We start from the raw sequence: 27,060 nt of genomic DNA, 5'->3' as shown, positions 1-27,060 counted from the left end.
TATTTGTCTTCTTATGAAGATACAGATATCATGGGTTCCATAGCATATGGATTGGAGAACTGACCCTGAACCCAAATAATACCTTAGTCCCCATTTTGTTGTCACTGTATTAAATAAAAGCAAAAACATTTTTCTTATTACAGCAGAAATATGCATCCATCTGAAAAATTTAAAATGTAGATAAGCAAAATGAATGAAAACCACCCATAATTCCATTCACTAGAAGTAACCTTATTTTGAGTTGAAAAATTCTAATCATAATAATTCAAAGTAAATGCCAAGATTTCTCTAAAAAGGGGAAATTCTCTAGTGTTTTGAGGTTTTAGAGATACCAGAGGCGTATTAAGATGTATTGCATAAGCAAACCACTGTCCTTTCAGAATAGCTTATGCCATTTGTAAACACGTGTACATTAGCTTACGTGGATTTTAAAAGCGTAATTCCCCATGGTTCCACTTGATCTTAGAATCTGTAATGCCGCTTCATTAATTCTTTACCCAGTTTTTGGTTATGTGCCTGAAGATGGTCTGTTATTCACTTTTAAGCATAGTCTCGTTTATTTACATTCTAAAATAAATATCATTTGTTACATAATTGTGTGTAACTTTTATTTGAAAAGGAAAAATAAAGCTGTGACGTAGGGCTCTTCTGTGCTGTGATTCTACCTGAGAAGGCAGCTCTTGTGCTCGGAATACAAATGATAGGATGGCCCTCAGAGATTTTGGTTGATAAACCTTTTGGTTTTGGCCAAGCCCTCTTTCTGCCTTCTGTTTTCATACTCTTTCTAGCTTCTCAATTCAGATCCCAGAAAAATCTCTCCGACCTCTTTCTTCTCTCCTCTGTTTCAGTTTTTCATGGGCCCTACTTGGTAAGCAAATTCCTCTCTAGAGATTACTCCTCCAAAACAGTTGTGTTGGAGGTGTCGTCATAAATTGCCTTCTGTAGTGTGTTTTGAGAAATAATTGTACCAAGACAGTATTTGGGTCAATAACCTAACATTTCCAATTGTTGATTCAGTCTTCAAAGTTTGGTTTGATGGACATTTTTTTTAGAATCCGTAGGATATTCTATAGTAAATAAAAAATTATTATATTTGTTCACTTGTTTGCTAATAAATTTTCATTGTTAAAAACAGAAAACTCTCAAATAGTTTTAAGGTCTAAACTTTTTTTTTTCTACTTTAATATATAATACAGTGAATCTCACATACCAGTCTTGCACAGGAATATTTCTTGATTCTCTGGTTATCAATTTATTGTTTATTGTTCTTTTTTTTTTTTTTATTGCTTAAAGTATTACAAAGGGTATTACATATGTATCCATTTTATCCCCCCGCCCTAGACAGTCCCCTAGCCTCCCCTATCACCCAGTGTCTTATGTCCATTGGTTATGCTTATATGCGTGCATACAAGTCCTTTAGTTGATCTCTTACCCCCCTACCTCCTGCCCCCCAACCCTCCCCGGCCTTCCCGCTGCAGCTCGACAATCTGTTTGAGGCAGCTCTGCCTCTGTATCTATTATTGTTCAAAAGTTTATAATGGTCTCTATTGTCCACAAATGAGTGAGATCATGTGGTATTTTTCCTTTATTGACTGGCTTATTTCACTTAGCATAATGCTCTCCAGTTCCATCCATGACGTTGCAAATGGTAAGAGTTCCTTCCTTTTTACAGCAGCATAGTATTCCATCGTGTAGATGTACCACAGTTTTCTAATCCATTCATCTACTGATGGGCACTTAGGCTGTTTCCAGATCTTAGCTATGGTGAATTGTGCTGCTATGAACATAGGGGTGCATATATCCTTTCTGATTGGTGTTTCTGGTTTCTTGGGATATATTCCTAGAAGTGGGATCACAGGGTCAAATGGGAGTTCCATTTTCAGTTTTTTAAGGAAACTCCATACTGTCTTCCATAGTGGCTGCACCAGTCTGCATTCCCACCAGCAGTGCACAAGTGTTCCTTTTTCTCCACATCCTCTCCAGCACTTGTCGTTTGTTGATTTGTTGATGATAGCCAGTCTGACAGGTGTGAGATGGTACCTCATTGCTGTTTTGATTTGCATCTCTCGGATGATTAGTGACTTTGAGCATGTTTTCATATGTCTCTTGGCTTTCTGGATGTCCTCTTTTGAAAGGTGTCTATTTAGGTCCTTTGCCCATTTTTTGATTGGATTGTTTATCTTCCTTTTGTTAAGTTGTATGAGTTCCCTATAAATTTTGGAGATTAGGCCCTTATCAGATATGTCATTGGCAAATATGTTTTCCCACACAGTGGGTTTTCTCGTTGTTTTGTTGATGGTTTCTTTTGCTGTGCAGAAGCTTTTTATTTTGATGTAGTCCCATTTGTTCATTTTTTCTTTAGTTTCAAGTGCCGTAGGAGCTGTATCAGTGAAGAAATTGCTTCGGCATATGTCTGAGATTTTCTTGCCTTTGGATTCTTCTAGAATTTTTATGGTATCCTGTCGTACATTTAAGTCCTTTATCCATTTTGAGTTTATTTTTGTGTATGGTGTAAGTTGGTGGTCTAGTTTCATTTTCTTGCATATATCTGTCCAATTTTCCCAGCACCATTTATTGAAGAGACTATCTTGGCTCCATTGTATGTTCTTGCCTCCTTTGTCAAATATTAATTGAGCATATTGGTTCGGGCCGATTTCTGGGCTCTCTATTCTATTCCATTGATCTATATGCCTATTCTTGTGCCAGTACCAGGCAGTTTTGAGAACAGTGGCTTTGTAATACAACTTGATATCTGGTATTGAGATCCCACCTACTTTGTTCTTTTTCAGGATTGCTGCAGCTATTCGGGGTCTTTTTTTATTCCAGATGAATTTTTGGAAAGTTCGTTCTAGATCTCTGAAGTATGCTGTTGGTACTTTAATGGGAAGTGCGTTGAATTTATAGATTGTTTTGGGTAGTATGGACATTTTGATGATGTTGATTCTACCAATCCATGAACACGGTATGTTCTTCCATCTGTTTATGTCTTCCTCTATGTCTTTTTTCAACGTCCTGTAGTTTTCTGAGTAGAGGTCTTTTACCTCTTTAGTTAAGTTTATTCCTAGGTAGCTTAGTTTTTTCGGTGCAATGGTAAACGGGATTGTTTTTATAATCTCTCTTTCTGAAAGTTCACTATTGGTGTATAGAAATGCCTCAGATTTCTTGGGGTTAATTTTGTATCCTGCTACATTGCCAAATTCATGTATTAAGTCTAGTAGCTTTTTGATGGAATCTCTAGGGTTTTGTATGTATAATATCATGTCGTCTGCAAATAAGGACAGTTTTACTTCCTCTTTTCCAATTTGGATGCCTTTTATTTCTTCTTCTTGCCGAATTGCAATGGCTAACACTTCCAGTACTATGTTGAACAGGAGTGGTGAGAGGGGGCATCCCTGTCTTGTTCCTGTTCTTAGGGGAAATGGTGTTAGTTTTTGTCCGTTGAGTATGATGTTGGCTGTGGGCCTGTCATATATGGCTTTTATTATGTTGAGGTATGATCCTTCTACTCCCACCTTGCTGAGAGTTTTTATCAAAAATGGGTGTTGAATTTTGTCAAATGCTTTTTCTGCATCAATTGATATGACCATGTGGTTTTTTTCTTTCAATTTGTTTATGTGATGTATCACGTTTATTGATTTGCGGATATTGTACCATCCTTGCATCCCTGGGATAAATCCTACTTGGTCATGGTGTATGATCTTTCTGATGTACTGCTGGATCCGATTTGCTAAGATTTTGTTGAGGATTTTGGCATCTATGTTCATGAGGGATATTGGCCTGTAATTCTCTTTCATTGTGTTGTCTTTACCTGGTTTTGGTATTAGGGTGATGCTGGCTTCATAGAATGAGCTTGGAAGTGTTCCTTCCTCTTGAATTTTTTGTAGTAGTCTGAGGAGGATAGGTTTTAGTTCTTCCTTGAATGTTTGGTAAAACTCCCCTGTGAAGCCGTCTGGTCCTGGGCTTTTGTTTGATGGAAGCTTTTTGATGACTGCTTCAATTTCTTCCATAGTTATTGGCCTGTTGAGATTTTTAGATTCTTCCTGATTGAGTTTTGGAATGCTGTATTTTTCTAGGAATTTGTCCATTTCCTCCAGGTTGTCTAGTTTGTTGGAGTAAAGCTGTCCATAGTATTTTTTAACAATCATTTGTATTTCTGTGGGGTCTGTTGTTATTTCGCCTCTATCGTTTCTGATTTTATTTATTTGGGTCCTCTCTCTCTGCTTCTTGGTGAGTCTGGCTAGAGGTTTATCAATCTTGTTTATCCTTTCAAAGAACCAGCTCTTGGTTTCATTGATTTTCTGTATTGTTTTTTTGGTCTCTATGTCATTTATTTCTGCTCTAATCTTTATTATCTCCTTCCTTCTGCTCACTCTGGGGTTTTCTTGTTGCTCTCTTTCTAATTCTTTGAGTTGTAGAGTTAGATGATTTACTACCATTTTTTCTTGTTTTTTGAGATAGGCCTGTAGAGCTATAAACTTCCCTCTCAGGACTGCTTTCAATGTGTCCCATAGGTTTTGGATTGTTGTGTTTTCATTGTCATTAGTTTCCAGGATGTTTTTAATTTCTTCTTTGATCTCATTGGTAACCCAATCAATATTTAGTAGCATGCTATTCAGCTTCCAGGTGTTTGAGTATTTTGGGTTGTTTTTATTGTAGTTTATTTCTAATATTATGCCATCGTGGTCTGCGAAGACGCTTTTTATGATTTCAATCTTCTTGAATTTGGGGATACTTTGCTTGTGACCCAATATGTGGTCTATTTTTGAATATGTCCCATGAGCACCTGAGAAGAACGTATATTCTCTGGCTTTGGGGTGAAGTGTTCTGAAGATGTCTATTAAGTCCATCTGATCTAGTGAGTCATTTAGGATTGCTGTATCTTTGCTGATTGTTTGTCTATAGGACTTATCCAGTGCTGTCAATGGTGTATTAAAGTCCCCTACTATGATTGTATTGTTGTCGATCTCTCCTTTGATATTTTCCAGGAGTTTTTTTATGAATTTGGGTGCTCCTACATTGGGTGCATATATGTTTACCAGGGTTATATCTTCTTGTTGTATTGATCCCTTTAGTATTATGAAGTGGCCTTCCTTATCTCTTGTTAAGGCCTTCACTTTGAGGTCTATTTTGTCCGATATAAGTATTGCCACCCCAGCTTTCTTTTCCTTTCCATTTGCCTGAAAGATATTTTTCCATCCTTTCACTTTCAGTCTGTGTGAGTCCCTTCTAATGAGGTGGGTTTCTTGTAGACAGCAGATGTATGGGTCATGTTTTTTTATCCATTCAGCCACTCGATGTCTTTTGGTTGGAGCATTTAGTCCGTTTACGTTTAAAGTTATTATTGAAAGGTACTTGTTTGTAGCCATTTCTTTTTGTGTGTGTGTGTGGCTGTTTTCTTTCTGAGCTTTTTATTTCTTCTTTTTATACCAGTCCCTTTAGCATTCCTTGCATTGCTGGCTTGGTGGTGACAAACTCCCTTAGTCTTTTTTTGTCTGTGAAGCTTCTTATTTCCCCTTCAAGTTTGAATGATAGCCTTGCTGGATAGAGTATTCTTGGATTCAGTCCTTTGCTTTGCATCACTTTGTAAATTTCAGTCCATTCTTTTCTGGCCTGATGTGTTTCTGTTGAGAAGTCATTTGACAATCTAATGGGAGATCCCTTGTATGTAACTTTCCGTCTCTCTCTTGCAGCCTGTAAGATTCTCTCTTTGTCCTGAACATTTGCCATGGTGATTATGATGTGTCTTGGTGTGGGTCTTTTCGGGTTCACCTTGTTTGGGACTCTCTGGGCTTGTGTGACTTTTTTCTTCCCCACCTCAGGAAAGTTTTCTGATATTATTTCTTCGAGTAGGTTTTCTAATCCTTGTTCATCTTTCTATTGTTCTGGTACTCCTATTATTCGTATGTTGTTTCGTTTCATGTTGTCCCAAAGCTCCCTTAGGCTCTCCTCCTGTCTTTTAATTTTTTTCTCCAATTGCAGTACATTTTGGGTGTGTTTTGCTTCCTTGTCTTCTAATTCACTTATTCGGTCCTCCGCTTCTCCTAGTCTACTGTTGATACTTTCAATGGAGTTTTTCATTGCAGCTATATCACTCTTCATTTCTTCTTGGGTCTTACTTAGGTTGTTGATTTTTTCATCTGTTTCTTCTAGCTTCTTCCATATGTTATCGATTTTTTCATCTGTTTCTTCTAGCTTCTTCCATATGTTATCGATTTTTTCATCTGTTTCTTCTTGCTTCTTGCAGAGGTTGTCGATTTTTTCCTCCATCCGGTTTATGCACTCTAGGATCCTTATTCTGAATTCTTTATCTGTCATGTTGCATGCCTCTGTATTACTTAGCTGCTTTTCTGGAGAGTCCTCCTTCTCTTTCCTTTGGGGGTTTCTTTGTCTACCCATGTTTGATCTCACTGACATATCTAGACGTTAAGTTGTTCAGTGGTTGCTCCCTTGGTGGCAGTGACTCCTTGGTCCGTGGTTGCTCTTCGGGCGGTTGCGGTAGCAGCTGCTCTTCAGTTGGCAGCAGCTCCTCTGGTGGGTGCTGTTCACAGCTGTGGTGGCTCTTCCGGCTGGTGGGGCGAGGTTTCACGTACAGCTGCTGTTCCTCAGCAGAGGATGAGGTGCTCAGGAGGTTGCTGTTGCTTGGATCTGCTGCGTTGATTTAAAGGCACAAAATACAACACAACAAGGCACCACGTACCAGGCACTATACACAAATATATTCACGATATTAATAACCCCAATTAAAGGTGACCACCTGAATTAAGAGAATTAGGGGATAAGGAAGAAGGAAGAGAAAAAGATCAAAGAGAAAAAGGAAAAGAAAAGTAGGGACCAAAAAAAGGGAGTGCAAAAATGAAATTGGGAAAAAGGAAGGGGGAAAATAAAAGCGAGAAAAGAAAAAAAAAAAAAAAAGAGCGAAAAGAGAGAATGAAGTGGAAGAGGGAAGAGACTTTTTATATGAGGAGAATACTCCTATAGAACAGCCATTAATCCCAACAAATTCCAGCAACAGCTCCCTGGATATGAATGCAAACTAGAAACAACCAATAATATAACGATGAAAATAGAATGGTGAACACTAATCCCAAAATAAAATAAAGAAAAAATAAAATGGCACTTTAAAAAATGGTAAAACGGTAGCAGTAATAATACTGGTTAAAAATAAGAAGGTAGTAATTAAAAGGGTAAAATCAGGTGATGGAAAAAGAAGAAAAGAAAGAAAGAAAAAAAAAGAACAGAAAAAAAAAGAATGAAAAAAAATTGGTTTCTTAGTTAAAAAGTGAAAAAAGAAAAAAAATTGCAGTAGTGAAGGTCCTTCGTTTCTTCTATTCTTCAGTGTGGCTCGCCTTAGACCTTCCAGGTATTCAGGAGAGTGTTGAGTTTCCCTGCGATATACTGTTCCTCTGTGTTGTAAACCACAGTCCTTATTTTAAAGCATGTCGCATTTATTTCCCAGACTGCCTTATTTTGTGTTTAGCAAAGAGTCAGTTTGTGGGTCAGCCTCTGGGTGGCAGTGTTCTGGGGTTGGCCTCTGAGGCTATAGGGCCTCTCTGTCCAGTGGAAGTTCACTGCCCAGAGCTGACTGCGTAATAGTTAGTTACCGGCGCTATGTTGTTGCTGGGATTGAAAATCCCCCTATAGGCCAGACCCTGTTAACTCCCAGGGACTGATCAGGTTATCTTAATCCTTGATCTCGTACAGGGTGGAATCTGGGTGTGGCTGTGCTCCTTGCCTGGGGGCTGGGGGGAGGAGACTCCCTCTCAGGAGCGGGCGGCTGGGGTCTCTGGGGTGTCTCAGCACTCAATTCACTACCACCTCTCCCGGCTCCCCCTCTTTCCCCAGTCTCTCCCCAGATTCCACTCCCCAGCACACTCTCCCTCTCTTCAGCACAGGTGAGTGTCTGTATCCGAAATGTCCCATGAACAGGATTCAGTGAAAACAAACAAACAAATGCCGGCCGCGGAAACGGGGAAGGCTTGGTTTCTGTAAGCTTCTTCTCTTACCGGGACTGCATGGTCAGGTCAGCTCTTCAGGCTGCCCCCTTTAGGCTCAGTCCTCCGTGATCACAGAACCCAGCTCTCAATTTCCCTGGCGGCACCAGGAATCCCGCGGTTCTCCTTTCCCCCGTCAGGAGCTGTGCCTGTCCCAAGGGACGCGGCTGTCTGCCACGCGGTCTCCCTCCGACTTTCTGGGCTCAGAGGTCTGGCAAACTTTCCTGCCCAAATCCCTGGTTTTTTTTTACCTTACCAGGGGAGTTCTGCTCTTCCCGGCTGTAAACCCTCTCACCAGCTGAGCAGTTTCGCCAATTCGGTGTGAGTGTTACTAGCTTCAGCTGCTCGTTCCATTTGCTCCGGGACACGACCTGGGACACGTCTGCCTATATCGCCGCCATCTTGGTTCTCCATTATTGTTCTGTTTTTATTTTTAATAGAAATACATTTGCTGGCTTGTCTTTGATGATGGCAGTGAGTGGCTTTCTTATTAAATTCAAGGTATCTGAATAATGCTAATGGGACTATTTGGGGTGAAATGCTGATTTACAATAAGTATACTCCTGACAGTCACATCTGTGTCCAGCATCACGTGATGGGCACTCCTCCTTTGCTTCCATAGCAACTTCTACATACACTTCTGAGAGGATTTCACTCTTCCATTCGTCATTCGCAGAAGACTGAATTCCTTGAAAGCAGGGTCCAGCACATGTAAAATGCTTGTTGAGGAAATGAAGGACAAATAAGTAAAAAACATAAGTCTTAAACCAAAACCGCCCGGGTTCCAATGTGAGCTCATCACTGACTGGCTCTGTGTCCTTAGACAACTGAGTGTGACATTTGTGCCTCTCCGTTTTGTGTTTTCATATCTGGGGATAATTACCGTTCTTAACTCGTAGAGTTATTATAATGGTTAAATGAGATTCTGTTCGCGAAGTGGTTAGAGCAGTGCCTGTATATAGTACGTGCTATGAAAGTTTGCCGCTGTTATTATCATCCTTTTTTGTTCACTGGTAATTAGCCCTGGTGTGGAATAGCGGGTGCCCACAGGAAGTTCACCCTGGAATTCAGTTTTTCTCCCGGCATGATGAAGACGTGCTTTGTCTCACTTTGCGTTCAGAAGCGCCTGGTGTGGGAAGGGGGAGTGGAGGGCCTCGGTACATCAGAAGCTGAGGACATTTGTGCCTTTATCAGTCCTCAGGCTGCACACAGGCTCACTTGAACTAACAAACAGCTTTTATTTTGGATAGAATCTTATCAACTCAGTACAGTAACACTGTTACCTCAGGCGGGCTCTGACTCATTTTAATCCAGGGACTAAACCCATTATTTATTTATTTATTTTTTAATATATATTTTATTGATTTTTTACAGAGAGGAAAGGAGAGGGATAGAGAGTTAGAAACATCGATGAGAGAGAAACATCAATCAGCTGCCTCCTGCACACCCCCTACTGGGGATGTGCCTGTAACCAAGGTACATGCCCTTGACTGGAATCGAGCCAGGGACCCTTCAGTCCGCAGGCTGACGCTCTATCCACTGAGCCAAACCGGTCAGGGCTAAAACAATTAATTATTAATTAATAAGCAGTTCATTTGGTAGGTAAAAATCTTTGGGAGAGATAGTAAAAAGGTTTAGGATACTAAACAGTGGGGAAGACAGGATTGAAAAGATTTTTGAAGTCAGGCTAGCATTAACTGTTAAATGATTTTTATTCTTTGCATTTTTTTTAAAGTGGTCTATTGGATATTTAATATCAATGTATCTAACTGTTGGCCTCAGGTTTATATATTTCTAGTCCCCCCTCCCCCAACATTTTATTATGAAGAATTTCTAATATATAACAAAGTAAAAAAAATTTACAATGAGCACCCATATACTCAACATGTAGATTCTACCATTAATGTTTTTGCTCTATTTGCTTGACCACATATCTGCACATTTATCCATCCCTCCATTCTCTAATACATTTTATATGTTTGGTTAACTTTATTATGATAGGAAAGTCATCATCTGGATGGGAGAAGTCAATGTTTTATTCTTAGACCCCAGGACACTAATAGTGGCAAAAACATATATGAAGCAATACTATTAAAAAGTTGCAGAGTAAGAATCACTCTTACTGGAAGGATTCTTTAAGAGTCAAAGTGGGGCTAAAGAAAGACACGTGTAGGTGGAAAGACAAGCACTTGGGAAAATAATTCTGTCTAATAGATAACCCACCAAAACATCCTTCTTGATACAGTTTTTTTAGTTTCACTTTGCCAGCTATGCAGGGTTAGCTCTTACTGTTTCCAGTAAATGGCAACATTTATGGAGAAGGAAAGAAGTGAAAGTTTTAAAGAAAATTCTTGCAGGGTGAAGGCTGACAATAAAATACACAAAGATGCCTAAAACACCAGTTTGTGTCAAACTTGACTTCCTCTAGACCAGATATGGAACTTAACTGCGCAGCTTCTCTTTTCACCACGAGTTTAGAATCCACAATGCTGGCTTGGCTCTTTGGGAGTTCTGCCAGCAGCTCCAGAGAGCATGAATAGGTCACAGGGCAAAATCTTGATTATGATTCAGAAAAGAAGGCGTAGCCACTGTGTTCCTCATGAACTAAGGAAACGGTCACTGGAAGACGGCCTCTTTTGGAGGGCAGTTTTTGGTTTCTGTTGTTCTCTGTGGATGCGTGTTTATGGGAAATGCAGAGCTGCAGTTGCTAATGAGCACGTACCCCTTTTACTTTTAGTTCACTTCTTTCACTGGGATGGACATGCTATAATCTCCATTGGGTCGAAGGATGGCTTCCGGTCCTGTGCTTCCCACCGAAGATGAGCAGGTTTCCTGGGGCATCGATGATCTCCATATTTCACTGCAAGGTAATTAAAATTGCCCCCCACCCCCCCCCGTGTCAGCTGTGGAAACCTTTCCCTCATCTATCCACAGATCACACTGCTTTCTGCCTCTCTTACGTATTTTTCCAATTGTAGAACCTTTCAGTATGCTACCTAAATGTTTTATTGCTAGCTCAGCTCTCTAGAAAGTAAGGAATACTTGGAAGGAATTAGGTATCTTAGTTTCTCACTCTGAGTGTATGAATATTCTTTCTTTCTGTTTTTCTGTTGTCTTTGCAGTAAAAATTAAATGGTTACCACAGTTTGCTTGGCATTGTTTATACTTGTTTTGCATCTTGGCACATAGCCTCTTTTATTTATTTATCTATTTATTTATTCACTCACTCATTCATTATTTAAAACAATTTTTTTCAATTACAGTTTACATTTACTGTTATTATATTATTAGTTTCAGGTGTACAGCATAGCAGTTAGACACCATATACTTTACATAGTGTTGCCCCGATATTTTCAGTACCCCCCTAACACCACACGTATTTATTACAATAGTATTGACTATATTCCCTATGCTGGACTTTACATCCCCTTGGCTATTTTGTAACTACCTATCTGTAGCTCTCAATCCCTTCACGTTTTTCACTCAGCCCCCACCCCCCCACCCCTCTGCACATAGCTTCTTTTAAATGTACATCCTGTTTTGCACCAATAGAAAGGAATAGTAGTAATATAAGTGAATGAAGATGTTTCAGTCATGTGAATCTTAAGTGCTTCTTGTGGAGTTTGGCAATATTTGTTTTGTACTTTGAAAATTCATTAGCCACTAGACTTTCCACCTTTGATGATAAAGCAAATCTGTGAGCTGAGTAGTTAGCTAGTGTAGAGGAAATAAAGTTTTGGTAAGTTTTTGCAAATATTTATGTAGCAATATGTTTTTTAAAAAAATATATATTTTATTGGTTTTCTTCAGAGAGGAAGAGAGAGGGATAGAGAGCTAGAAACATCGATGAGAGAGAAACATTGATCAGCTGCCTCTGGCACACCCCCCACTGGGGATGTGCCCACAACCAAGGTACATGCCCTTGACTGGAATCGAACCTGGGACCCTTCAGTCCATAGGCCGACGCTCTATCCACTGAGATAAACCAGTCAGGGCTAGCAATATGTTTTAACGTAATTTTAAGGTTATGACTAGTGTTATGCAGCACTCTTGGAATGTTACTTAGAAGGCATAGATTTTGACTTATTTACTATTGGTATTTATTTAATAATTTTTAATTGAGGTATAATTGACATACAATGTTGTATTAGTTTCAGGTGTACAATATAGTGATTTGATATTTGTATATATTGTGAAATAATCACCACAGTAAGTCTAGTTAATATACATTGCCACACATAGTTACAGAACTTTTTTTCATGTGAGGAGAACTTTTAAGATCTACTCTCTTTGCAACTTTCAAATATGCAATACAGTATTGTTAACTACCGTTCCCATGCTGTACATTACATTTATTTGAGACATTTATGATAAGATCCCAAAATGACTTTCTGTTATTTTCTTTTTAATTAAAAGTGTGTTTGAATGATTAGATTCTTGACTTTGTGGTCAATAGCTATTACAATAGGCTATACCTATATGCATCAGACTTTAAAAAATAACTATCATGTAATTTGTACAGACTAAGAAACATATAATATGTGAAAGGTAGTACTTCAGGTAAGAATTTAAAAAATTCTCAATAAGTCCATTTTTTATAGTGTCATATAATATTTGTAAGGAGCTGTAATCAAATTTTCATGTAACGGGGAAAAAAATCAATGTTCTTGTTTTTCTCTGACATTTTAGTGGCATGCAGGTAGTAAGTCATGGACCTAAACTGTATCAGGAAGGCGGTGCATCAGTAAATAGATAAATCTAATTTCTAATGCTGGCTCTGCCACTTGCTAGTTCTTTGAACTTGCATAAGCGATTTTATCTGTTTTGAGTCCGTTTCCTCATACTTGAAATAGGGATGATAATGCCTATATTGCAACTGTGCTTTGAAGATGAACAATAAAGCGTGCAAAGGGCTTAGGCAGTGCCCGGCACAGAGTAGGAGCTCAGTAAACCGCTGAGATTGGCGCTGCCTCCTCTGTTCTCCCACAGCACCTATTTCAGGACTCACAGTGTTATGATTTTTAAATACATACTTACAGTCAAAATCTTTGCCTCCAAGGATTTCTTATCCAGGAGCACATACCTAGAGTAGAAACTGCATGGCTGAGAGGAAAAAACTATTAAAGAGAAACCTGTTTTTTACCATTTTGTTTTGTTCTGCTTTGACACTTCTATTCAGTGGCTTCCCGTCACATGTGGGGTAAAGTCGAGGCTTCTTGGTGTGGCTCCCAGGCATCCTTCTGGTGCTTGCCTTTCTCTCTGCCCTCATCTCCTACCTCATTCCACAATCACTGCTCCTGCCCCACAGCTCCCTAAGGGGCCAGACTCCCCCTGCCTGTGAGCTCTTGTTCAGGTTGTCCCCCTGCAGCTCCTCTGCCTCCTCTCCCCACTGGGAGAAGTCCAGCTCTTATATTCCTCCTCTACCCCTTATCCATCCCACAGTCAGCCCGTCAGCCTCCCCCTGGGCCTTACTCTCTCTTCCACTGAGATTTGCGCTGCCCCCTCTGTTCTCCCGTAGCACCTATCTTGGCACTTACAGTGTTAGTGTGTTTAGTGTCTCTTCCCCACTGCAGAGCGCCTCCCCAGACCTCTGTGTACATGCTCTAGCACGCTTCCATACAGTATCTCATTTGATCCTCACAATCACGTTACGAGGTGGATATTTAAAAATAAAAAAACTAGAGGCCTGGTGCCCTCTCGCAATCCGGGACCCCTCGGGGATGTCGGACTGCCGGTTTCAACCTGATCCCCTCAGGTCAGGCCGAGGGACCCCACGGGTGCACAAATCTGTGCACTGGGCCTCTAGTATGCATATAAGATCTTTGGTTAATCTCTTCCCGCCCTCTCCCCGCCTTCCTTCTGAGATTCATCAGCCTGTTCCATGTTTCCATGCCTGTGCGTTGAGAGTCTGCCCCCTGGTGGTCATAGCTACTGGTTGAAAGGTTGAACAGTTGGACAGTTGCTTAGGCTTTTATTTATATAGATTGCAAATTGATGTTTAGAGAGAGAAGAAGGCAGAGGGGAGAGAGAAAGAGAAACATCAATGAGAGCACAACCTCTATCGGCTGCCTCCTGCACACTCCCCACTGGGGATTAAGCCTGCCACCCAGGCATGTGTGTTTGGGAATTGAACTGGCGATTTTTTGGTACACTGGACAATGCACAACCAACTGAGCCACCCCGCCCAGACCATGAGGTGGAGATTTTTATCTTTATGGCACAGTGAAAAGCCGTCTCTCAGGAAGATGGAATTACTTTCCCGGAGTCACAGCTAGAGAGCAACAGGGCTGGGTTTTCTTTCCACTGCACCACACCCCCTCTGACACATTTCAAAGAACAATTTGAAAGAGGGATTTTCCCTAACAACTTTCTCTGGAAAATTCACTCCAATAGTCTTATTCCAGTTAATCCATAGCAAATTTTCCTAGTTAAAGTGTAGATGGGCATCTTCAAGTAATATTAATGATCTCGGGTTCAAGTAGTTCAAAATAATTAACAAATTACTAAGAAATGAGTAGTTTCTCATACTGTGTTTTGAATTATACAAAGTTACGCAGTCTGCTTTACAATAGGAGATGAGTATGGGATGTTTGCAGTGGAAAGGTGATGTACATTCACTGCCAGTGTGAGGGATTTTCCTTCGTGTTGTATTTCAGGGACCATGGTGCTGGGTGCGTTGCTCTGGGGGGGAGAGGTGGAGCGCTAATGCTATAATGTGGTGAAGTTGACGCTGGGCACGTTAGGCAGGTACCCTTTGGGATATCAATCAAGAAGTTCTCATGACTATAGAATGAAAGCTTAACTGTGAAACAAATAGATTTCCTGAAGTTCTATATTGTTATCAGCAGACTTATAATGATTCTTTTCAACCCCCCAAAAGAAGGAAATCTTATCTTTTGTGACAGCATGGATGGACCTGGAGAGCATTATGCTAAGTGAAATAAGCCAGTCAGAGAAAGACAAATACTATATGATTTCACTCATATATGAAATCTAATGAACAAAAATAACAAACAAATAAAATAGGGACACACTGATAGATACAGAGAACAGACTGACAGCTGTTAAAGGAGAGGGAGGTTGGGGTTTTAGGTGAAAAAGGTGAAGGGATTACGCAAAAAAAAGAAAACCACATCCCCACTCATAGACACAGACAGCAGTATGGTGATGACCAGAGGGGAAAGAGGAGTGGAGGAGCTGGAAGAGGGTAAAGTGGAGATAAATAATGATGGAAGCAGACTTGACTTGGGGTGGTGAACATACAATATAATATACAAATGATATATTATAGAATTGTGCACCCAAAACCTATGTAATTTTATTAACCAATGTCACCCCAATAAATTCAATTTTAAAGGAGAAATAAAAAGCATTTGGCTTTGTTTACTGTGTAATGAGAGTTGCATTTAACAGAATTCACATGTGCTTAATGATCCTTGGAGTAATGTGGAACTGAGATTTTAGGTAATATGAGAGGCTAAGGATCACTGCTCATAAGAAAAATTTGTTCCCCTCCGCCCCCCATTTTAGAATATATTTTTAGAGGCAGATACAGGCCTGTTTAATATATACTGCCTACTTTATTTTAGCCAAAACTTATCTAAGGTGAGATAATTATGGCCATACCCTGACTCAGAATAATATGCTCAAGAAAAGATTAAGATGTCTGCATTGAAATGTGGTGATTCATCGTTGATATGCTATGAAAACATATCCCATGTGTGCAGGGCCTACACGGAATCAGGCCTAAGGAATCAGGAAGTGCTTTGCTGAAATTCATAGAGCGAGACAATAAACAAGTGACTTCATCTTTCTTTTTGCTCATCTTTTGTGTGATCTTGGGAGAATGTCCTCATGAAGGGACGTTTGAGGCCCATTTTGTAGGAAGATACTTGTGTTCTCTCAGTCTTGTGAGGAGAATAGCCTTGAAATGGTTGGGTTGTTGGGAAAAGAAAGAAATGGTGTTTGTGAGTTTGAGCAGATAATGTACAAATAGAATTTAGTATAATTTGTACTACTATGGGTGGTCCATATTTTATTTTTCTAAAATATGTTTGTTTTTATTGACTTTAGAGAGAGGGAGGGAGAGGAAGAGAGGGATAGAAACATCAATGATGCCAAAGAATCATTGATCAGCTGCCTCCTGCACGCCCCCTCCTGGGGATCGAGCCTACCACCTGGGCATGTGCCCTGACTGAGAATCGAATTGTGACCTTCTCGTTCATGGGGGGATGCTCAACCACTGAGCTACATCAGCTGGGTTGGATGGTCATTATTTTCAATAAATTTGATATATGAAAGTTCAAGCTATTAAAATGATTGGCTGTCTTTAAAAGTTATTTGCTTTACCAAGGTATCTATTATAGAATTTCTTTAAATCTTTCCATTGAATTTCTTACCTGGCATAATAATAGGTGCTTCCTTCTCTTTTATCCTAAGAAAAATAGTAAATGCACATTTTGTCTGAAATAACATTTCTCCTAAGGTCTTCAGGTAGGGAAGGTATATTCAGGGAACAATCCTTTCAAATATTGGATTAATATGATTATGAAAATAGTAAGGGGACAAGATGGATAAGTATCACAGAATTTTCAAGTTGAAAGGGACTTTGTTTGCCATCAGTTTAATGGGAGACCAATGTAGGGATCCTTCAGAATTACTTTTCAGATTAAAATTCTTAAGGGAATTGAAATCAAACCCATGAAGTTTGGGAATTTTGCTTTTAGGTGGTAGGTAGCTATTGGGTCTTGAGGATGAGAGTATAATGCAGGTTAGAGGTCAAGATTGTGTGCTAAGGAGATTAATCCAGTTTTAAGGTAAGACTTACCTTAAAGTAAAACTTGAAAAGGCTAAGAAAAATGGATTTGGAGAAACTAGTATGAAAGCTGGGCAAATATCTGGATGTGGGACAATATTACCCTGGATTGGGGTTATAGCAGTGAGTATGAAAGTATGGGACAGATGAGAAAGCCAGAAGGTGGAAGACACATAGGACTTTGCAACTATTGAATATGGTAATAAGATAGAGCAGCTCCAAGGTTTAGTAGTAAAAATGCTTAGGATAATAGTGGTAGCATATATAATGTCCAAATTATTAGCTGTCTTTTTATTTAGTGTGTTTTCACTTAGCTTTTTACTAGTATCAAATAATAAGGCCATTAAATATTAGTTTATATTGATGTGCTTACGATAAATTGTTGTAGATAAAAGATACTATTTACCAAGAAAGTCGTAAGAATGTCCTATGTCATGGAAAGAATAAAGGTATGATGCAGGTGGAGGACCCATGAAACAGTCAAATTAGAAATAATTGATCATAATAATAAGTGATATTCACTGATTGGTTGACTCATCTTGTGATATTTTAAATGAGTGCAATGGAAATTCTGAACTTTTTGGGGCATGTTATATTTTCCGGATTTAAGTTACTTATTTTGAACAGGTAAATATTGGCCATAAATTTGTTGGCCATTAAAGGACACAATAAATTTACGTAACAGAAGCAAGTTAGTTTGTTTTAGAAACGGAGGTAGGCCAGTGCTTTAGAAAAACAGCATCTAAGTATTGAATGTTACCATTAGTTAGACACAGCCTGGGAAGGAGTGTGGATCCTGTTACCTCTGCCTCCACGTGGGGTTAACTTTCATGCAGTCCTGCCAGAAGGCTGGCGCAGGGCAACTGCCTGCACACACCTGGATAGAACTGTGTTCAGCCCAGTCACTGTGCCATTTCGAACAATGCTCATATGTTTTATTTAGTGCTGTTGTCGTCTAGATGACATATTTTAAAAGATTAAAAAACCCTCCTATGCCTTCTGGGTGGATATCAATACTTGGAAGGGCTCTGTAGTGAAATGTGAGTCTCTGTGGTTAGGTTATTACACTATTTAAATTTATTCATTATTTATGACCATCCATCTGAAGGGAGGCTTTCAATTTATATATTATTTTTAGTAACATTAGCAATTATTTGTGTTTAGTGGGTTAGATTACAAGCATCATAATGTAATGTAGTGTTTAATTTTATTCAGTTATTCAGTATGTGCTGTGGGCTGGATGTTAAGGGCACAAAAAAGAATAGGCTGAGCACCTTTAAGAAGTACCTAGTCCAGCCCTAGCCAGTTTTGGGTCAGTGACTAGAGTGTTGGCCTGCGGACTGAGGGTCTTGGGTTCGATTCCAGTGAAGGGCACGTGTCTCAGTTGCAGGCTTCATGCCTGCCCCTGGTAGGGGTGCATGTGGGAGGCAACCAATTGATATCTCTCTCTCTCACATCGATGTTTCTCTCTCTGTCTCTATCCCTCCCTTCCACTTTCTCTAAAAATCAATGGAAAAAATATCCTTGGGTGAGGATTAACAACAACAACAAAGAAGCACGTAGTTTGGCTGTACTTTGGATGTCGTGTGAAAGCAAGAAAATGACCTGGGATGCAAATCTAATCATTCTTGTGAAACACGTTGATGTTTTTTAACTATTCAGGGTCATATCCCTTATTTTGGTATCCAATGTCCAAGTCAAAATATGACTGAAATATATTTTTATATCCCAATTTTGGGGGGGGGGGTGAAGGATAAGAATGTACTCGATATAACATATTATTTGCAAGGCGAGTTATACTTTTCAATGTAAAAAAACCCAAACATTTTGGTAAGAACTTTCTGGAGTTTTTCTTCTTCCTGAACCCCCTGTAACTGTTCCTTAACCTTGAGTTTTTGCTTTTGTTTGGACAGAACCTGCTTTAATAGGCCTTCTGAGTTCCTCCAAGTGTCCCTGAGCAGGACACTTCTGTATCTTTATTGCCAATAAACTTTCCGACAGATGTCAGGCTTTCAATAAACAACTGTATAATGAATAAAGTAGTGGCCATTCCAATTTAAAAAAATATAGAAAGTGCCCAAATGCGAAGAACTGTTCAGTGTTCAGGAAAATTAGTCAGAATGGAAACAGATTTCTTTCAACTCAAGGCAGTGAGGTGTGCATGTGATGTTTGGGAGCTCAGTGGTGCGTTAGTATCGTGCTCCTGAGAGAAATACTGTTTGCCTTAGGACAGTGAGTGAGTGAAACCATATAAAGTCTGAGAAAGAGGATCAGGCTTAGTAAAAGGCTTCTTTTGCAGCCAATTCCCAGTTTGGAATTTCGATGGAAATGAGGAAATGATGAATGAAGAGTAAGGAAAGGACTTGTTTTAGCAGGCAGTATTTTGGTTTCCCTAACCAATTTAGACTGCTTAGTTATCTTCTATAATAATAAAAGCGTAATATGCTAATTTGCCGGGGTCCAGCCCCAGCGGGTCCAGGGGTCCCCAAAGGTGTGGACGGAGTCGGCGAAGAAGGAATGACACGGAGACAGCGTTCAGTTGATCAGCAGCCTAGCCAGGATCTCTAGCCAAGTTCTGGTCTCGATCTCCAGAGAGGTTCTGCTTAGGATCTCCAGCCAGGTTCTGTCTGAGATCTCTAGCCAGGTTTGGTCACCAGGTTCTAGTTAGGCTCTCCTGCCAATCTCCACAGTCAGGTTCAGTCCAGGATCCCCTGCCATGCTCTCTCGCCAGGCTTTGCCTCCAAGCTCCGAGGCCAGTCCCTGTCCAGGATCCTCCGGCATGCCCTCTCCAGCGAAGTTCTTCTGTCTCTAGAGAACGTTCTGTGTAGGTTCTGTGCCTAGGCTCTGTCTCTCTTGGTCCTGTCTTCCAAGCCCTGTGTCCTTAGTTCTGTGTTCTGAGTTCTGTCTCTCTGTCTGGTTCTGTGTTCTGAGTTCTGTCTCTTTCTGTCTTGTTACATCTGTATTTATACCAGTTGACTCAATCCCATCAATCTCTATTACAAAGGTTAGGGCGTTTCTTATCTCCATTCCAGGGAGAAAAGATTATGTAGTTTAAGCATGATTGTTCGTAGTTAAAGGGATTAATTACCCGCCTGGCACTTAGTTGAGGGGTTTTATTCCCTCCCTAACTTCAGGGGAAAATCCCTACCTGGGGATTCAACCTTTCTCGGAGAGGTGACCTTGGTTAAAACACAGCGCCAAGAAGGTGAGCAAACATATTAAGAACCGTATGCCATATATGCCAGGTCCCTTGAAACAGCAAGGATGGACCGGCTCCCGGCACTAATTAGACCGGACAACCTTCTGGACAAAGCCACAGCGGCGGGGTCCGAGCCCTTTGCACGAATTTCGTGCATTGGGCTTCTAGGTATGAATAAAAGCAAATAATCTCTGGGGTCTTTTTTTTTCTTTTTGGCTAATTAGGAGATTATTTCACCCAGAGAAAATAATCAAGTTGTAGTCCTTCACTGGCTATCCATGCTGTCCAACACAAAAGCTTTTTAGAAAGTTCTTGATATCACAGTAGCAATTAATGTATTTGCCTGTGTTTTCTTAAAAGATTATTTGCCTTGATATTGTAAAGCTTTATAATTTCACAAATATTCCAGTTAAAAAAATCAGAGCTCTTTGAACAGTGGTGTCGGCACAGTATAGTTTTTTCAGGGAAATTTTTTTTTTCTTAAGTTGTACATGCAGCTTTAGCTTCTGGGAATTCTCGCTTCTGTTTTTTTTTTTTTTTTTTTTTGCCAGGAGTTTGGGGATAAGCTTAGTTTATTCTGGGTCAGTTACATTTTGAAAACTAGGGCAAGATAAACCCAGGGTCATTTAGAGTCCTGCTAAAGTAGGTTAACAAAGATCTCATTCATTCCTTATAGAAATCAGAATCCTTTTTAATTAGCCCCTTGGGAGATACGAGATTTTTCTCAGCTTTTGTGTATGCATGTGCGTTGGGAGGGGGTGTAATTGTTCAGAGCTTGAAGTAGTATATTAGGAAAAATAAAACTCAAAATAACTTCCTCTTAAAAGGGGGAAAAGTCAATACAGTAGATTAGTTTATACACATTGGGTGGGTTTAGTGTGTGATATACTAGTACATTCTAAATATTAGAGGTCATTATAAATGTGCTTCTTCAAGAGATTACTTTCCTCATCTGATTTCATCATTAAGGGCTTACAATTTCTCTGAATGGCTTCGGTTTTCTAAAACATTCAGGGAAATTTTAGTAAAAGATAAACTGTATTTGTTGTTCTTAATATAATATGAGAACTGAAGTGTATTATCACCAGGTTTTTTAAAGTCATCTAGAAGTGGTACATAAAGGAACATGAATGATTTATCAGAGATGAAATGTTCCAAGTTCTAAATGTGTGTATCATTGTTGGAGAGACCTGGGATTCTGGGTGATGGTCTCTCCTGTCATTGATGGCCTGTGCAGGGATGCATGTTGACTGACACAGGCAGCAAAGGGCAGAAGAGGAGCCACACACACTTCACCTCTAGGGTGGAGCCGCACTCCCTGGTCACGTCTCGGTCTTCTCAGTCCTCACTGCAGAGGGGACCACCAATCGCAGCCGCAGCGAAAGGTTACAAGAGGAAGGGTACCTGGCTCACACACAGAACAGAAAGCCCTTCTAAAACACAAGAAACATTTAGGATCTTTCCAGAACATTGAAACTGTTGGCTTTGTCTTCAAATGGGAAACAGTTCTGCTGTGTATCTCTGTCTGAATGTTCTTGGCACAACTTCCAAGGGGTCTGATATCTTCAAAACAAAATATTTCTAACTCATACTGCTTCATCACATAATCTGGTTTTTATGAGTACAGGTCATGGATTTGTTCAGGCAGCATGTGTTTCTGAGACCCTACCCTGTAGCAAGCATTATTTTAGATTAAGAGAATACCGAGGCTAGCAACTCCAGTAAGCTTCATATATCCATGGTGCTGGCATTTAAGTTAGAGAGACAAAGGATAAATTATCAAGAGAAATTTCAGCACATGGTAAGCTCTATAGAGGATTAAAAATGGATTTATGTGGTAGTGTCCGGGTGTCTGTAGATTGGGTGGTCAGGGGTGGCCTCTCTGAGGAGGAGCATTTAAGGAGCCTTTGAATAACACCAAGGAGCTGCCTTGCAAAGACCAGGAGAAGAGCATTCCAGTCTGAGGTAATAGCTCACGGCAGAGCTCAAAGGTAGAAACAAACTTGGTGAATTCATGAAACGAAGGAAGCCTGGTGGCTGGATTGTGGTGGGCAAGTGGGGGGGTGGGGGAGGGTGGGGGGAGGCATGAGCTGGGCAAGGCAAGGCAGGGCGGGGTCAGGCAGGGATTCGTTAGCTCTAAGCTAAGGTGTGTGGATGGGAACCACTGGCAGATATTAATCAGAGGAGTAGCATGATTTGATTTATGTTTTCCAAAAGATCACTCTGGTTGCTGGGTGTTGAGGGAATTTTCTGGGAGCAAGAATGAAGTCAGAAAGCCAGGTAGAATGCATTTATTATAGTCTAGGTTTGATATCATGGTGATTTGGACCAATATGCTAGCAATAGGATAAGAACTATGAATTTAAAAAAAAGATATTTGTGAACACTGGGGACGTTCACAAATCAAGAATAATTTCTAAATTTTGCCTTGAGTAACTGAGTCGTTGAGCAAAGAAGACTGGTAGATGAAAAAGTTTGGGGGAAATCAGGAGTTTATATTGCCATGATTGATGTGAAATGCTTATTTGTTAATCCAAATGGAGATGTCAGGTATACAGTTGGATGTCAGGATCCAGAGTTCTAGGAAGAGGTATAGATTGGGGATTCGTCAGCATATGGCTGGTATGTTTACATTTAAGGCCATGGACTGGATGAGATCACCCATAGAGTGTGCACTTTTAGGGTCTTTCTGTGTTTAGAGGTCAAGCATAAAATGAGGAGCAAGCAGAGGACATTGAGGAGTAGCCAGGGACAAAGAAGGAAAACCAGATGAGTAGGATGGCATGGAAACCTCTTGATGAAAATGTTGGAAGAAGGTGATATGGTCAACTGTGTTGAATAGAGAGAAGTGATCAATGGATTGGGCTCATAGAGTTAGTTGATGGCCCTGATAAGGTTAGCCAGACTCTGGTAGTGAGATAGTTGCCTAAGTGGATGGGTTGAGGAGAGAATGGGAGGTGAGGATGTGAAGACACTGGCTCAATCAATGCTTTTAAGAAATATACAGACTAGTACAATATCATACGATGTGTGCTTCAGGAGAGAGGAGACATGGCACTGTAGAAGATCAGAGTAGGGGTACCTAACCCAGACTTGGAGGTCAGGGAAGGCTTCCCAGAGGAAGTGATTTCTAAGCTAGGACCTAAAGTTAGCAGATGAGCAGGGTGAGGCTGGAAGAGTGCTCTGGGAGTGGCAATAGTATAGTTCAGATGAAGCTGAACAAGTTGAACATGGCACATTCAAGGAAATGGATGGCCAGTGGGACTGAGGATTAGAGTTTGAAGATTGCTAAGAGATGAGGCTGTAAAGGGTCATGCACATACTAGTACAGGAGTAGGCAAAAGTAGGTTTACAGTAGTGAGTAGGCGAGTCAGTTTATTCTTGTATTACTATTTATTAAGTATTGCATTATTTATTTGTATTACACCTGTAAACCTACTTTTGTCCACACCTGCATATAGGGGGTTGAAGTTTTTCCTAAGGCCGAGGAGAAGCAATTGAAGGATTCTGAGTAGAGCCATATTCAGAACTGGTTTTAGAAGTCACCCAGGCTGCTGTGTGGGGTGTGGCCTTACGGGTGAGTGTGAAGACAGAAAGACTGAAGTCTGTTACAGTGGTTCATCTGAGAGATGATGGTGCTAGTGGGAATGCAGAGTAATGGGTATTGAGAGATATCTAAAAGGTACAATTTTCAGGACTTTAAAAAAAAATTTTGTTTTAGTTTATTTTCAGCTTTGTTGAGGTAGTTATCAGGGCTTTTTGATTGCCTGGGCTTGGCATAGTGAGGGGGAAGGAAGCATCAAAGGTGACTCACTCAAGTTTGTTCTTGAGCAAATGCGTGGATGATGGAACCATTCACGGAAAATAAATGCAAATGCATGAGAACAACTTTACCTGGGAACGAGTTGGTTAGAGATGATGACTCAGTTTTGGAATGTTGAGTTTGAAGTGTCTGTGGAATAACTAAGTGGAGATACCCTGACGATAATGGGACATTTGGACATGACGCGCAGGAGAAACAATCATCTGGGCTCAAGGTAAAGATTTGGAAGTCATTAAAATATAAATGGTCATTTATTCCCTTGGAGTAGATGAAAATACCTGGAAAAAGAAAAGAGCCTTGGTAGAACATTATAGAGACAGAAAAAAACAAAAACAGGTCATAACAGAGCCCGAGGAGGGGTGTGCAGACAAATAGGAAGAAGACCAGGGGAGTGCGGTGTCATGGAGTCCGAAGAAGGAAAGGGTGGTGAACAGTCTTAGAAGGTTTAAGATATCCATGGGATTTACAATGGGAATATTATAGGTGGCCTAGGGTGATTATGAAGTAGAGCGGCTGGGGTGGAAGTCAAGCTTTTAGTGGGTTGAGAAGTGAGTGGTAGGTAAGGAAATAAGGACAGTCAGTGTAGACAATCGTTTCAAGAAGTTTGGGTTTGAAGGGGAGGAGAGAGAGAGAGAGGGTGGCCACTGGAGGGGCCATGGATCTGACATTTCAGCTGTTTGTTTTTTTCAATATTTTTTTATTTCAGAGAGGAAGGGAGAGGGAAGAAGAAATAGAAACATCAGTGATGAGAGAGAATCATTGATTAGCTGCCTCCTGCACGTCCCCTACTGTGGATTGAGCCCACAACCAGGCATGTGCCCTTGACTGGAATCGAACCCGGGACCCTTCAGTCTGCAGACCGGCGCTCTATCCACTGAGCCAAAGCAGCTCAGCTGTTTTTTTAGTTAAGAACAACATAGATTTTGATATTAGGCACATCTGGATTTGAATTTCTCCTCTGCCAGATGTGAGATCGGGAGTACAGTGGTTGGGACATAGTAGGCTTTCAATAAATGTTTATTGAATGAGTCAACAAAACTCATTCATCTTCAGGGAGCTACAACTTTCTCATTTATAAAATGCTCACCTGATAAGGCTTTAATGAAATAGAATCATATTTTGTTTTTTTTTTACCCTTGCGATCCCATTTATTCCTGGACTAGTCTTGTTTCAGTAAGCTTCTGAGCCTCTCCAAGTGTGTCTTAGGATACCCTCATGTAATCGATGTACATCGAGTTACATTATATTAATATTTGAGTTCATTATTTCATCACAATTTTTGTCAGGCCCTTCCTGTTCCCTTATGTTGTCTCAAGAATAAGTCACACGCATACATCAGCCCAATAACTTTAAAGAGGTATTCCTCAAACTGAACTTTGTGAGCCCCCAAATCAGAATCTCTGGGAGTTGGGACCCAGAACGCTGCGTTTAATGCCCCTGAGTACTTTGCTGGCGCGCAGAGTGTAAGAACCCTAGGTTTGTAATCACAGCCCAGGTGTCTTCGGTGCGTCCGGTAGCTTTGCATTCAGCAGTCGGAGGTGCTTGGGCTGCTGCCCCAGTGGAAGGTGTTCAGACTCATACGTCTTGATTTTTTTTTTTTTTAAATATATTTTATTGATTTTTTACAGAGAGGAAGGGAGAGAGATAGAGAGTTAGAAACATCGATGAGAGAGAAACATCGATCAGCTGCCTCCTGCACATCTCCTACTGGGGATGTGCCCGCAACCCAGGTACATGCCCTTGACCGGAATCGAACCCGGGACCCCTCAGTCCGCAGGCCAATGCTCTATCCACTGAGCCAAACCGGTTTTGGCACGTCTTGATTTTTGAAAGACAAGCACTTACAGTTCTATGTGGTAGAGAAAAGGTATGAAGAAGTAGCAATTATGTGTTAAAAGAAATGTAGTTATTTTAGTTTATGCATTCCACAGCTATTTATTGAGCAACTGTGGTGAGTCAGAAGAGGGTGAGAAAGAGGAGAGACACATAGCACCCTATATTCTAGGCATTTTATCTGTATTGTGAGCTCATTTTCATGTGCTAGAAATACAAGATTTGCTTACTCAGAGAGCCAGGAGCTATGTTGGCCAGTGAGGTTGGAAACAAAAGCCTCAGTGTGAAAATCTCAGGTGTTCGCACAAGGGTGTGGTGCACTCATGTGGCAACACGAAGATGCTGGATTCACAGGCGAAGGCCCAACATGGAAATCATTTGGTGTATGTTATATAGTCTAACAAATTAAGCACTCAGAGCTCTACATTGATTAGGGAAAAATAGCAACAAAGTTCCACACCCTCCCCTCCCAGCCATTTAACCATTCATTCAACAAGTATTGTCTGAATTTGTGCAACATGAAATGCACTGTGGTAGGTGCTGCAGGCCATATGAGGAACAAAATCGACTTGGCTCTTGTTCTCATGGAGCCTCTTGGCCAATGAGGAGACAGATTAAGCAAAGACTTTCACAGATATTAGTTAATTTTTTTTTTGAGGTGGGGGAAGAGCTTTGTTGAGATATTATTCGAGATGTAATTTACAAACCATACAACTCATCCATTTAAAGTGTAGAATTCGGTAGTGTTTAGTATATTCACAGAGTTATACAACCATCACATTTAATTGTGGGTCATTTTTATCACCCCCTAAAGAAAGCTCATAGACTTTAGCAGCCATTCTTAAACCTCCTACCTTTCCAGCGCTTGGAAAACACTGGTCTACTTTCTGTCTAGATTTGCCAATTCTGGACATTTCATACAAATGGAATCATATAATATGTGGTATTTTGTGACTGGCTTCTTTCATGTAGCATGATGTTTTCGAAGTAGCTGGTATTTGTTTGTGTAGATTAATCTTAGTTCATGTCTGGGATTTTAAACTTTTTCTGTGAATGGCCAGGTAATAAACATTCTGGTTTTTGAGGTCTGTATGGTCTCTGTCACAACTACTCAACTTTGCTAATTTAGCATGAAAGTAGCTATAGACAGCATATAAACAAATAAATGTCCCTGTGTTTCAACAAAACTTTATTTACAAAAATAGACAGTAGACCAGATACAGCCTTTGGGTTAGTGTATTGACCTCTGTTCCACGTCACTATAAGTAGTTCATTCTTCTGAGAGCTCTGTGAAGTTATTATCCCCATTTTACAGATAAGACGGAGGCACATTGCTAGTAAGTGGTTGATACAGGATCAAACCCAGATAGTCTGGCTCTAGACCCAGTGCTGTTAACCT

The 27,060-nt window shown here is 40.3% G+C and overlaps 1 protein-coding gene across 8 annotated transcripts in view; it reads left to right on the top strand.

Moving 5' to 3' along the window:
• Window positions 1-27,060, top strand: part of SYNE2 (spectrin repeat containing nuclear envelope protein 2) — a 316,273-nt gene that overhangs the window by 51,271 nt on the left and 237,942 nt on the right. For all 8 annotated transcript variants that reach the window (XM_059693959.1, XM_059693921.1, XM_059693929.1 and 5 more), the window contains exon 2: window positions 10,729-10,858. In XM_059693959.1, coding sequence (XP_059549942.1) covers window positions 10,780-10,858 — 79 coding nt within the window. In that variant the 5' untranslated portion in view covers window positions 10,729-10,779. The remainder of the gene's footprint in view (window positions 1-10,728; window positions 10,859-27,060) is intronic.

This window comes from Myotis daubentonii, chromosome 1, assembly GCF_963259705.1.
Source record: "Myotis daubentonii chromosome 1, mMyoDau2.1, whole genome shotgun sequence".
Taxonomy (NCBI): domain Eukaryota; kingdom Metazoa; phylum Chordata; class Mammalia; order Chiroptera; family Vespertilionidae; genus Myotis; species Myotis daubentonii.
This window is presented reverse-complemented; position numbering and strand designations above follow the sequence as displayed.